This window comes from Phaethon aethereus (assembly GCF_964289735.1).
Source record: "Phaethon aethereus genome assembly, chromosome: 18".
Classification (NCBI taxonomy): domain Eukaryota; kingdom Metazoa; phylum Chordata; class Aves; order Phaethontiformes; family Phaethontidae; genus Phaethon; species Phaethon aethereus.
In genome coordinates this window covers 4,611,683-4,625,090 of record NC_138594.1, presented here as the reverse complement: position 1 = coordinate 4,625,090, position 13,408 = coordinate 4,611,683, and the positions used below count along the sequence as shown (strand labels likewise).

Below are 13,408 nucleotides of genomic sequence, written 5' to 3'. Positions count from 1 at the left end.
TAACCGGCTCCTTACGGGTCCCTCCCCAACGCCTACAACCAAACCATCGCCCTTGGCCGGTCCCTATCGCTGTACCCGCAGCAACGCCCGGCCCACTAGCCAACCTCTCCCTCTCCACATCAGCCGCCGCCATTTTGCCAGCCCCGCCTGCTCGCGCGCCCTTAACGGCGCCGCGCAGGCGCAGCTGCCCCGCGCAGGCGCAGTGCCGCGCTGATCCCGCAGGCAGCATGGAGGACGCGCTGAGGCGGGAGCTGGGTACCGTGGTGCTCCGGCCGACGGGGCACTCGGGGGGCGGCTGCATCAGTCAGGGCCAGAGCTACGACACGGACCGCGGCCGGGTCTACGTGAAGAGCAACTCCAAGGCGGAGGTGTGTGTGGGGGTAGGGATCGAGGGTGGGGTACATGTGGCGGGGCTTGGGGGCAGCTGTGAGGGCGGTGGCGCTGAGGAGAGGGTCGGCGGGCTGGCCTCAGCCGCCCCCGGCCTCTTCTCGATGGAAGGAGGTTTGCCGGCTGGCCTCAGGCAGTAAAACTTCGACTGCTGGTGTCAGGGAGGTGCCCTGCCGCCGGGCATAGAGGCCTGCTTCGTTTGGCAGCTTCTGCCCGGTGAGGGTCTGGCTGGCGGCTGCTGTGGGTCTGGGCCTGGTTTGTGGCAGGGATGCCCAGGGATGGAGGGGCTGCGGTGGGGGTAAGCACTGGGCTGGGAGGCAGCATTTCTGGTGGGACGCTGTTGCGATATCAATACTATTTGTCCAGGGTATGCGGTACAATGCCATGCTGTTGTCAGTTATGGCAGGGGTAACAGTGGTATCACTGTGGCTGTATATGCTGTGAAAGGCTCTGGAGCAACCTAGAAGATATAAAATTATCTACTGAGGGTATGCATCTTCCTTTGTTGTAATAAAACTAGTAATTCCCTGTACATAGTAGCTTTTCTCAATAAATTATATTTTTCCACAATTGTTCTTCAAGATTTTCTGCTTTGTCCTTTCAATATCTTGTACCAGTTACTGTAGAAGGTAGATATCTGCATTTAATAGAGATAAGTATAATGCAACATACCTGTATGGCATTCTTATTTGCAAAAGCAGAGGTCAGGTGGAATTTATTTTAAAGGCACTCTACACTTGTGTCTGTCAAATTAATAGCTTACAAAAGTCAGAACTTGTATTTGGCTGGAATAGCAAACAAATGTTTTTGAAAGCATGTATGCAACTACATCTATTGCAAATTTGTCTACATTTCTCGATCAGATCAGGGAGCTGGATGGAAAGTCAAATGCACTGAGCTGGTAACATGGGAAGAAAAGGTTATCCTGCTTTACATTAGACTGAAAATAGTTTGAATTGATAGCAACATAGCCCTTCCACTTAGGCCGTTGTTAATTGTGTAATTAGGTATACAATCCAGCTAGCTACAAGGTAGGGCTTGGAAGAAAAGATCTGCATAGATTTTCTATTCAGTAATCATTTCATTTTCTATCCTTTTGCCTCTGTGTGGATTCTGAGTGCTGATTAAAGCAAACTTTGCCAAACTATATTAGAATGCTGTGCTGTGTGTGCAGCAGTGGGTGTATATCAGCAGTTTCTGTAGAAAAACAAAGTTCTTTAGAAAACAGTGTGGTTTTTACTCAATTAAAGTTAACAGCTGACCTTAACCTAGTATGATGCTTTAGACTGAGATACAATATGTACTGATTTCCTGTGAACAAAGCTATCTCATGCTCAGTTCAGCAGTTCTCCATTCTTGATCTCTTGTAGGGTTTGGAATTGTTAGTCAGTGTCTATTGCAAATTGTCTTTTGACCGTGTTTCATATAGCCGCACTAAAGAGCTAGTATTCTGTTTCTGTTTTATTAATTATATTCCTTCTTTTGCTTTTAGCAGATACCGCAGGTTTTCCAAGTACCCTTTTTCTGCAACCTCTGCCTAACTTTCTAGAGTAGCATTTCTTTGTGTGACTAGTGTCAGTGATGTCAGTGGAGCAACTCGAGAACAGATTTTACTCGACATGGATAACAGTTGCAGAAATAGGTCCTAAATTCAGAATGTCTTCAAAGCAAATGCAGTTGGTAGTGGCTTGGGTTCTAAGGGCTTTTCTGTGCAAGCGTGGTAAGGGGCATTTGGCTGCTATCATTGATATTCTTTTTTTTTCCCCTATGGGGCAAAAGAAATAGGCCAGGGGAGATAATTCTGTGACTGCAAATTAGACTATTTTGAAGATCAGCTATATTACTAAGCAATTTATGTCATGAAAGGCATGAAGACTATGAATGTCAGCACCATTCTTGTAGTCTCTCAGCTGATGATGTATATTGCCCATAGCTTTCTAGACATTTGCTGCATAATCCATTAATAAAATATTGCTTACATTTTATATATATGCAGTTTGCACTCCTTCAATTGTAAACACATTTTCAAAGTTATTTTTATGATTACAGAGAATGGTAGAACCTCAGTCGCTTCCATGGAGTTGATTTATGAAGTGAAGTTTCTGTAATTGTAAAATTACTGTTAAGTCTGGTGGTATGGATCGATCTGTATCTTGTACATGCAGTAACTACTTGCTCCAAGCTTTTTATTTAACATTTACAGCCTTGATTGGTTTCGTGAAAGAACTTTGTTTACCTGTGACTGGTGTTCATAGAGACTTAATGTTTTTCTTTAATTTGGCAGGCCAGAAGAATGTTTGAGGGAGAAATGGCGAGTTTGGAAGCCATCTTGAAAACACAGACGATAAAAGTGCCTAAACCCATGAAAGTTATAGACCTGCCTGGGGGCAGTACTCTGTTTGTGATGGAACATTTGGAAATGAGAGGCTTAAACAGGTAAAACATAGTATTATCTTTGCATCCTTTAACCAGAAATTTTTACTATTATGACAGCTAAGTCACTTGTTTGCAGAGGGGAAACTTGTTTTAAATTTTTTTTTTTTTAAAGCAAGTCAAGATACATTTGCGAAGTTATACAGCAGAGAACTGTGTAAAATACTACATAATGCTTCATCTAGCAAATGGGTCATACATCAAGAAGTGACTGGTTTTTGTTTAGTTTTGGGATTGTTTGGGGTCTTTTGTTTGTTTGGGCTTTTTTTTTTACGTAATTCTTGATTTTTACAGTAAGGTTCCTTTTTACAGTAAGGAAAATGATGTACCTGATTACCTGTTTTGTGTGCTTGCCTTTGATATAAGAACGAATGTTTTAATATTGCTTGTCATGAGTATGCAGAGGCACTTCCCCAAATGAGTGAATCCTGATTTTAATATATTTACAGCTCTCACCTTGATTTTGATAATTTCAAACTGTTGTCCCTTCTGTGTGGCAAACACTTGAGTAAATTAAAATATGAATACTTCTGTCTGATACCATTAGGGAGGTGCGCATGACCAGTTTCTCATCCTAGACTCAGAACTTCTGCAGCCACCTTAAAGTCTTATCCCTCATCCTGCTCGTCTGCAGAGTTTCTAATTCATGAAAGCCCCTCTGTGACCTCCAAGAGAAAGAGCAGAAATCCTGTTGTGTTTGGGCTGATTAAGATGAAAAGTGTGCAAATGCAAGCTTTGGCATACAAATTTCAGGGGATAGCTACAATCTGTGTTAACAGGAACAGAATGAAGAAATAACTTTGCCTTAAACGACAGTGCCTTGAGAACAGGGAAAGATGTGAGAGGTCAAAGACAGGAAGAAGAACATACTTTTGTTGACATGGCAGGCAACTAGCTGTTAAGACTTGTTTGTAATTACTGCAAGACTTTTCTGAACGTGTAGAAGATAAGTTTTTATTAAAAATAGATAGATAGATAAATAAGGCCCACCCAACTTTTCCATCTTCTAGGCCTTCTAGAGAGGAGATGCCAGAGACAGAGATATAAAGAAGAGGATGAGTCTTGTTTGGCTCTATTTCCCAAAGACAGTTTGTGAAGGGGAAAAAAAAAAGGCATAACATGTTGTGCGTGCTTTTCTTACAGATATCTTACTGAAAGTTCATATAGAAGTGGTGTCACAGAAATTAGAATTGATAGTTTCTCATTGTTACTAAATTTATGATTGCTGCTCACTTTTAATAGTGTTGTCAGAAACAACCATATATGTACATTTTGTTCTACATTAATACGTAATGTTATAGGAAGGAGAGGTATTTATGACCAGAATATTTTGAAAATTTACTTTGTTAGAGATGCAGAACTTCTTTTACTTGCTTGATAAATCTTTTCAAGTAATTCCTGGAATATCAAGAACTGGATTCATTCACGTGTCAGTGTTGCTAAGAATACTTTTGTTTCTTAGACATTCAGCAAAGCTTGGAACACAACTGGCTGATCTCCACCTTCATAACCAGCAACTTGGAGAGAAGCTGAAGAAAGAAGAGAGCACAGTTGGTACAGTACACAGCTGTTTGCAGATTTAACCTAGTTAATAATAATCTACAAAATAGTTAAAATACCTTTTGTTATTTCAGGATAAGTTTTTCTGCTTCCACTAAAAATATTATGAAAAGAGATTTGGATGAAACACCCACGCAGAGGGTTATCTTTTTGCATTTTTTTGCTCTATTTGGATCTCTGTAAGCAAAACACTTATTCAGTTTGGGACCCTTGGGATCCCAGACTACAGTTTCTGCAAGGACACTGTATCAGAGCAGATACGCTACCTCAAAATATTATTATGAAGATTATAATATAGCTGCTTTACATCAAGCTTTAAACTTAAAAACCAACAGCAACAGCCATTGTAACAAAAAGAATATTATGGTGCAATTTTTTTATTCTCAGTAGAGGCAGCGTTGCGTAGTTTTTAAGGTCCATTTGCATTGTAGATACTTAGAATCTTGTCATTAGTATTGGATTTTTGTCTTTGGTTTGAAAGGTAAAGGTCAAGGGCAAATGGAAGTCCAGTTTGTGGATCAATTTGGCTTTCATACAGTTACCTGCTGTGGCTATCTTCCACAGGTAGGTTGTACTTCATCAGACTGATAGAATTTTAAGTTTATCTTATTTTCCCCTCACTGATGGAAAGGGCCAAAATTATCATAATGGAAATTAATTTATTTCTGTGAAGTCATATAAAGAAAAAACATTGTTCAGCCTGCTAAAGAAATAAGTCATTTGACAGCACTTACAGCTGCATTGGACACTCATAGCTCTTCAACTGCTTGGTTTTTATCACTTAGAGAAAATGATTTATTCCCCTAATTTAATGTTTTAAGACAGCGGTCTATTAAATGGTAGCCTTTACTGTCCTGGATGGTATCAGCACAAAGGCTGTATAATCCTCCAAATATTTGAAAAAGAAGAAAATCTGTCTTGTGTGTGGTGTAGAACTAATATCTGCAATCCTGTTCCTTCAGGTGAATGACTGGCAGAATGACTGGGTGACTTTCTTTGCCAAGCAAAGAATCCAGCCCCAGATGGACATGATCGAAAAGAATTCAGGAGACAGGGAAGCAAGAGAACTTTGGGCACAACTTCAGGTAGGAGAAATTCTCACATTATAGTGATAGCTAGGTATCAGTTGTTCAGATTTTCTTTTCATAAAACACAGTTCCTGTTTGTTGGTATGCTCCAGGTTCTGTTGGTAAGAGACTACAACTTTTAGCGATTAAAATGCTCTTTATTCTAAGGTATAATGGCTTTTGCCACATCACTCTATGCTAATCTTACAAAATGAATGTGTGCCAATAGCACTTTGCCTTACTTTTTGGGAAATACTAGTTCAAGTTCACATTTCTCATTCCCTGTACCATGTTCATGATGAGAAATTTATATAAGCAGTACTGTTCTGCACATTATCTATTCATTTAAGGTTTGCATCTGATTAAGTGACCGCAGTATTAGCTATTGTAGAAATCTCTTCAAGGTTGATGAGAGATTCCTGAGCCTTCTAGTGGTGGAGTGGGTGGTTGTTATTGTTAAAGCTGGTCAATATTGCAGCACCGAATGCAGTTTCAGATTTTTTTATTTTCTTAGTGCTAAAAAACATTTGGATGACTATTCTTCAGCTGTTGGCTTTTATGAAAAATAGAAATCCTCTTGATTTTCTCAGCGTCTCTGTTGACTAGATCATATTCTGTTTCACATTATGTTTTTTTTAACAGACTCTTAAGTTTCAATTCATGCTCTGCATGTATGCAGATAAAACTCTATAGTCATTCACCTTAAAATGTAGTACTTACCTGTCTTGCTTTTTTCCCCCCTGCAGCTGAAGATACCCAGTTTGTTCTGTGATGTAGAAATTGTTCCTGCTCTCCTGCATGGAGATCTCTGGGGAGGAAATGTAGCTGAGGATGATTCTGGTCCAATTATCTTCGATCCGGCTTCTTTCTACGGCCATTCAGAGTATGAGCTTGCAATAGCTGGGATGTTTGGTGGCTTCAGCAGTTCTTTTTACTCTGCTTATCACAGTAAAATTCCTAAAGCTGCAGGGTTTGAGAAACGCCTAAAGCTTTATCAGCTTTTTCACTACATGAACCATTGGAACCATTTTGGCACAGGGTACAGAGGGTCTTCTCTAAACATTATGAGAAACCTTATAAAGTGACTTTCTGCTTAAGCAGAATACTTCCTCTGTTGCTTGGAAAACCCCATACTTGGCGGTACAACTACAGGAGTAGTAATGTTAAAAAAAGCTACTAGACCCTTGACCTTGTTGCACAGCTAAAGACCTAGAATCAGTGAGTCATGCTGAATACCAAGTGTAACATAGTCATCCCTTTTTAGGATAGTTGGGAGTACCTTTATGAGGAAAATATCTACGGAAGGAATTTACTCAATTGCACAAAAGATCCGTCAGTGTCAAGAAGGCATTGTATGCTTGAGTCTAGGCAAGTTAATAGAAATCAAGCACCCGAGTGTAAATTGTTTGGAAGAAGTTCTCTCTTAGGGACCAGTTGTGCTTCAGAGTAGAGAAATACCAGGGTTTGCATTTGCACCTTAATGGAAAATATTAGAGAAGTTTTTGTGAAATGGAAAATTGCTGTTCTTTAGTTACTGAGGAGGCTAAAAAAGTTGCTCATTGCTTTTTGCTGTTCCCCTCTGCCCTTATGATCAATTGCTCAGACTCTTTCAGCTCTTCATGTCCAGTTATGTGCATGAAAACAATGTTAACAAAATATTTTGAAAGTCAGCAAGAAAATTATACAATGGGAACTGTGAAAAATTATTTGGACTTGCTATTCATTATGCTAATGTGATTCTGTTGGATGGAGACTGCTTCCTGTTCTGTTAGAAAGCTGTGTGAAAATACTTCCAATTTTTTCTGGCATGTGTATTTTGGTGCCTCATGGCATTCTTGTAGGCTGTTCTGCGCTTGCCAGTCAGTAGCCTCTTATCTACAGCAATTTTGTTTCCACCAGAACTAGCTACCTCTTCTCTTTTGGATTATGCTTTTGCCCAATAGTGTGCATTCTTAAAAATCTTTTCAGGTAAGACACTTTACACATACACATCCTGTGAAGATGTGCGCTCGCAGTAGTGCAAACAGAAGATGTACTTTTTGACTGTTGTCATTGCCCACAGGATAATGCCATCTGGTTGTGGTATAGGCTTCACATAAGTTTTCCATAGTTTAGACTACATAAGCTTAAATTATTCTTCAGTCCCCACTAAATGCACTTTGTGGCTTTTGGGATAAGAGACATCAAACCAAAGGAAGTTAAGATTTAACTCCCAGAACAGCAGCTCAACACCACTGTCGGAAGTTCTTTAAGGGTAGCTTTGCAGACTTGCTATTTCTTGTACCTGCAAGATAATAATACTAAAATTGTACTCTTTTTGATGTAGGCTGGTAATGGTATTTCAGTGGAAACGTACCAGGTAGGTGAGAGAGATGCATGATTCCTAACACGCATTTTGAGTGTTCGGGAATGACTTTAATTAAAAATGTTTTTAACTGGATTTTCGCAGATTACTGAGGGTTTTTTAGTTGCTGGTTTTGCAGTTCTAAGAGTCGGAAGCAAGTTTAGAGAAGATCACGTGATACAACTTTCTCTCCTTAATTCTCCCTTAATTTCCCTCTTACTTTTCTCCCTGGCTGTTTAACTTTTGCTACAAGTTCCAAAGCCTTGCTTGATAGAACAGCTTTTACTTTTACCTTGTTGCTTAAATAAAAAGTTTCACAGTCGATTATTGTTGTCTCTGTTTTCTGAATTAAAACCTTACAACTTGCATCCATTCTTGAGGAGCTACTTGCTCTAACCTGTTAAAGGTCCCTAGTTTGTTAGACAATTATGGTCAACAAAGGTGTTGACGGGAACGTGGTCATGGATTTTAAACTGGACCAGCGTGTCACAGAAAGAAAATTTACATGTAGTTTGGTTACAGTATCATTTGAGGTCTTATCTATGCCTTCAAACTTAATGTATTGTACCAGCTGTTTGGATGTTGTTGATGGAATGAAAAATCCCATATCTTTATCCCATTTACCCAAACTTAACACTGCTTAGTGCAGCTGATTTGAAGAAATGCTGTGGGATTAGCCAGCAGTCAGTCTGGTTAGATTCTTTAACTGTCCGTTTGCATATACCTTCATAATGAAGTTAGAAGTTATTTAACAAGGTCACTCTGTTTACAAATCTTCAACAAATCAACATGTTTATTTTGCTAAAATACCTAAATACTTTTTATCATTAGAAGGTGATGAGTGATAATGAACGTGGGTTTTCTGTCAGCCATAGACTTGAGTGATAAACAGTAAGTCTTCAAAGATCACCTTTTCCCAATAGAAATGAATGAAACTATTTTTATAATTGAAGGAAAATTGTGTTGTATGCAGGTTATGTAAATAGAAACAATTGTGTTTAGAGTTTTAATTTAAGAGATACTATGCTTACTTTTTTCAAAGCCATTTTGTGCTACCATTAAAAATGAAAGGGTGTAAAGAGGAATACAAATGGATTGTAATAGCAAGCTCTACTGTACCGTGGATCCCTTGGTTTTGAGTTCTTATAGACAGCTGTTGAATCAGGGGTGGAGAAGGGGATGAAATCTTCCAAACGCAGGCTGCTGGTGGACCCTTAAGAAGAAATTGCTGCAGTTTTTTAAGGTAATATTTTTTTTTACATATTGTATAATTCTGCACTGCTCTTAGAATTCTATTTTATCATTTTGTTCCAAGTGTGCCTTTGTTGTTCTTTATCTCTTTCTCTCATAATTTTAAAGCTAATGTGTTCTGCTTTTCCTCGTCATGTATTCCTTCCTCTTGGCTCCCTCTGTGTATTCTAAATCTGGCAAGCGTGTTTCCTTGTTCCTTTCCATGTTCTCATTCCGTATTTGCTGGTTCTGTATCATAATATTGCTGACTTTCCATTCCTATTTGCACAAGCAAAAAGGGTAAAAGAACCACTGAATTTTTCTTAAGTATACAGTGTACATGTATATTGTAAAAAACTGTAATATCCTCTTGTGTTGCTTCTACGTCTTTTCTCAAGATGGATCACAATACATGAATGGCATATGTAGACTAAAGCATCTCAAGGCATTTATTTTAAATACTTTGAAAACTAGATCTCTTTATATTTTATTCTTAATTAAAACTAAATTTTGAAATTAATTCCTCAGGGAATTAATTAGTGGGTTGGGATGTGTTTGTGCAAAACTTCAATAACATTAGCTTCTGCCTTGGAGAGGAGTTAGGGGAAGGGAAACTTGGAAATCTGGACTCAATGGTTAGAATTGAAGGAAAATTCAGGTTGGGAGAGACCTCAGGAGGTCACTTACTTCAATCTCCTGCTTAAAGCAGGATGAGCTATGAGGACAGGCCAGGTTACTTAGGTCTTTATCTGGTATGTTCTTGAAAACCTCCAAGGATGGAGGCTGCATAACCTCTCTGGGCTACCTATTTCATGGCTTGACTGTCCTCATTGTGAAAATACATCCATTTTGAACGTCTCTGCAAGAACCTGTATTTCTGCTGAGTTGCATATACTTGCTATGTACCCTACGTTTCAGTGTGATTTTTTTGTTTTCATTCTGATGGACTGCTGCCATCTGCAAAAACTGCCTGCAGATATGAATGTTGCACTCTAGTACTGTTTTTCTTCCTGACGTTCATCTTCACTGTTGTTCCAAAATAGATCTGGTGATTTTAACTGATGGTGGACTGTTCTAGCAGAAGTAAAAGCAAGGGAGAAGTGGTATACAATTAGCTTGTCTTGTAGGCCCTCTTTGTTACAAAAGATTTTAGGGGGAAATACATTTTTGGTAACTAAGCCACACCAGAATCACATTAGTTTTATTATTTTTCTTTGTGAAATAATACTCAATTACTTTTTGACACATTTTTCAATGAAATCTCAAAGAATTCACTGAAATCTCCCAAGATATCATTGGTGTTGTATACAGAGCTACAGCTTGTGCAATTACACTGAAGATAGATCTGTAGGATTAAAGGAACTCTGAATTACTTGTCCTTGCATAGTTCATTACTGAGGAACTGTAACTTGTGTCAAAACAAGGGAGGTTGTTATGATGGAAAGTCTTTTCTTGCTCTTGGCTTAGTGTTCTATATAGCTTCTTTGTTTCCTATGATTGTGCCGAGTCCTGCTCTTGGGTCACAACAACCCCATGCAATGCTTGGGGAGCGTTGAGGATATACATCACAACAACCCCATACAGGCTTGGCGAGGAGTGGCTGGAGAGCTGCCTGGTTGAAAAGGGCCTGGGGGTGCTGGCTGACAGCTGGCTGAACGTGAGCCAGCAGTGTGGCCAGGTGGCCAAGAAGGCCAACAGCTTCCTGGCCTGTACCAGCAATAGTGTGGCCAGCAGGAGTAGGGAAGTGGTCGTGCCCCTGTACTCGGCACTTGTGAGGCTGCATCTCAAATCCTGTGTTCGGTTTTGGACCCCTCGCTACAGGAAAGACATTGAGTTGTTGGGGCGTGTCCACAGAAGGGAAATGAAGCTGGTGAAGGGTCTAGAGCACAAGTCTGATGAGGAGCGGCTGAGGGAACTAGGATTGTTCAGTCTGGAGAAGAGGAGGCTGAGGGGACACCTTACCGCTCTCTACAGCTACCTGAAAGGGAGTTGTGGTGAGGTGGGGGTTGGTCTCTTCTCCCAAGTAACCAGCGATAGAACGAGAGGAAATGGCCTCAAGTTGTGACAGGGGAGGTTTAGACTAGATATTAGGAAAAATTTCTTTACTGAGAGAGTGGTCAAGCATTGGAACAGGCTGCCCAGGAGGTGGTGGAGTCACTGTCACGGGAAGTGTTCAAAAAGCATGATGTGGCACTTCAGGACATGGTTTAGTGGGCATGGTGGTGTTGGGTTGATGGTTGGACTTGATGATCTTAAAGGTCTTTTCCAACCTTAATGATTCTGTGATTCTTTAGGTACTGTTAGTCCCAAAGGAGAGAGAAGTAAACAACCTTCTTTGTTGGTATGCATGGGGATATCTGTCTTCTGGACAGTCTTTGAAAACAAACATACTAGAAGCAGTTGTGATCAAAACAAGAACAGAACTGGGGAACGAAACAGTTACAAACTCCACTACAAGCATAACCACGAGGCTAGGTCTTAAACACAGAGACAACACCACTCAGAAATAGTCCTTTGTAAGTCCTCAAGTCTTCTCCCGTCTCACCGAGGCGACGGGCGTTTCCTTTGTGATCTGGCCGTGGTGCTGAACTGTTCGTAGCAGGAGGTTTCCCTGCCCTACCAGTGAGTATGTTCAAGTACTCTGTTCCTTCCAGCCCATCTAGGATGCTTTTGAGTTGTTTTACTTCCAGTGTTTGAAATGATGCTGTTTGGAGTTGCTTGACTGGAAACAACATGAACAAAAGTGTTAGGAAACCAGGCCTTTCACCTCGGTATTACTAGTTAAATATTGAACCAGCGTGGAAGCCAACAGCAAGCTTTCCTATATCTTGGGTACTACAGAAGTGATGCAATATATTAACACAGTCCTGCTTCTGTTTGAACCAAAATAAAATGTCAGAATGCTGAAAGAAGTGTTACAGTCAGTTACTATTGGCAAATAGTGGAAATTGTAGGAGAGAAGTCCATGGCATACTAGACTGCAAAAATTTTAGGTTCAGTAGTAATATTGTGGACAAAGATCCATTCTCCTTGTTTTTGTTTTTTTGGGGGGCTTTTTGGATTTTTTTTTTTTCCTTAACAGGTAAATTGAAAAAAGAATTAGGGTGTCTTTCACTATGCAGAAATAAGGGTGCATGCTCATTGTCATTTATTTTGTGGCCAAAAAACCTTATTCTTTTCCCCAGATGCTCCATTGCAGCCCAAGGTATGATTCTCTCCTTTCAGCAGTTGGAGACCATTGTTCTAATAGCAGGGGAGTCTTCAGGGCTTCATATATCCTGAAATTCAAATTGCTTGGCATTTTCACTATCTATAAAGTAGATAGCATTCCTTTCTCTGTCGAAACCAAATAGCTTCTCTGATTCAATGCAAACAAGTAGTAGTGAAAGGAGAGATAAATGCATGAAAGCACAGTGCAACAGTGGCAACAAAATCCAGAAATTCTCTGGAGAAATGGTAGGCATTGCTGCTCCAAGTGAGAACAAGAACTGCAAGCAGCCTCTTCCATGGATTGCAGTGTGCTAGGATTTGGTCATAGCCACCTAACCAAATATGTTACCTTTATACAGACATTATTAAATATTGTAGGGTCTGGGTTATTGATAATGTGTTTTAAAGGTTTAACACTTTACACCTGAGGGTGTCAGTGCACTTTGCAAGTATGAAGTGGTTAAATTCAGCAGTACCCAAGGGATCTTGTTGCTGTGTGTTACGGATTGTGAAAGGAGATAAAAAGGTGAAATAACATCCTAAAGATCATGCTGAATCTAGAGAAGCGTATAGGAACAGTACCCCAAATTTCTTTATTACCAGCTTGAAGCTTTTACTATGAAATTTCACTTGATAAGGTCCATCCCTGAGCACATTACTATTTCGCTGACTTGAGGGCACTTTCAGACAATAAAAATCGTTTTACTGTCTCTTGTAAGAGATCAAATTATGTCCCAAAAAGGGAAAGTGTTCTAAAGATCTCAGTGATGACAACAGAACGCCAGTCCACACAAAGGAACTACAAGCAAAAAAAAAACCCACCAACCTTTCTGCATATTTCTGCATATTTCTGGTCGTTGACTTATGGTCAAGCAGCATGATTTAACTGCAACCTTGTCGACAGCAACTTTATTTTTCATATCCTAAGTAATCATAATACAACACGTGCGGAATTTGTATTGTTGCATTTAAACTCCCTCTAGTGGATTGGTTTCAAAATGACCTCTTCTACGAATGGGATCACAGAGCTGAAAAAAGAAAAACGGGTCCAAACTACAAATACCAGCAGCTCTCAGCACAGTTGAGAGAGGACCCAGGACACACCTCCCAAATTTATTCTAGCAAATATTTATAAAAATTTTTATTTTTCATCTATAGTGATAAAAGCCCATGGGAA

The 13,408-nt window shown here is 39.9% G+C and overlaps 1 protein-coding gene across 1 annotated transcript; it reads left to right on the top strand.

The window, feature by feature from the left end:
* LOC309411475 (ketosamine-3-kinase-like) lies at window positions 1-6,532 on the top strand (the record flags this gene model as incomplete). Its single annotated transcript, XM_082008118.1, has 6 exons — window positions 1-368; window positions 2,672-2,823; window positions 4,283-4,374; window positions 4,862-4,944; window positions 5,343-5,465; window positions 6,194-6,532. The coding sequence occupies exons 1-6, from the start codon at window positions 228-230 to the stop codon at window positions 6,530-6,532; spliced, it is 930 nt and encodes a 309-aa protein (XP_081864244.1). The 5' UTR covers window positions 1-227.
* Between the last annotated feature and the right edge of the window lie 6,876 nt (window positions 6,533-13,408).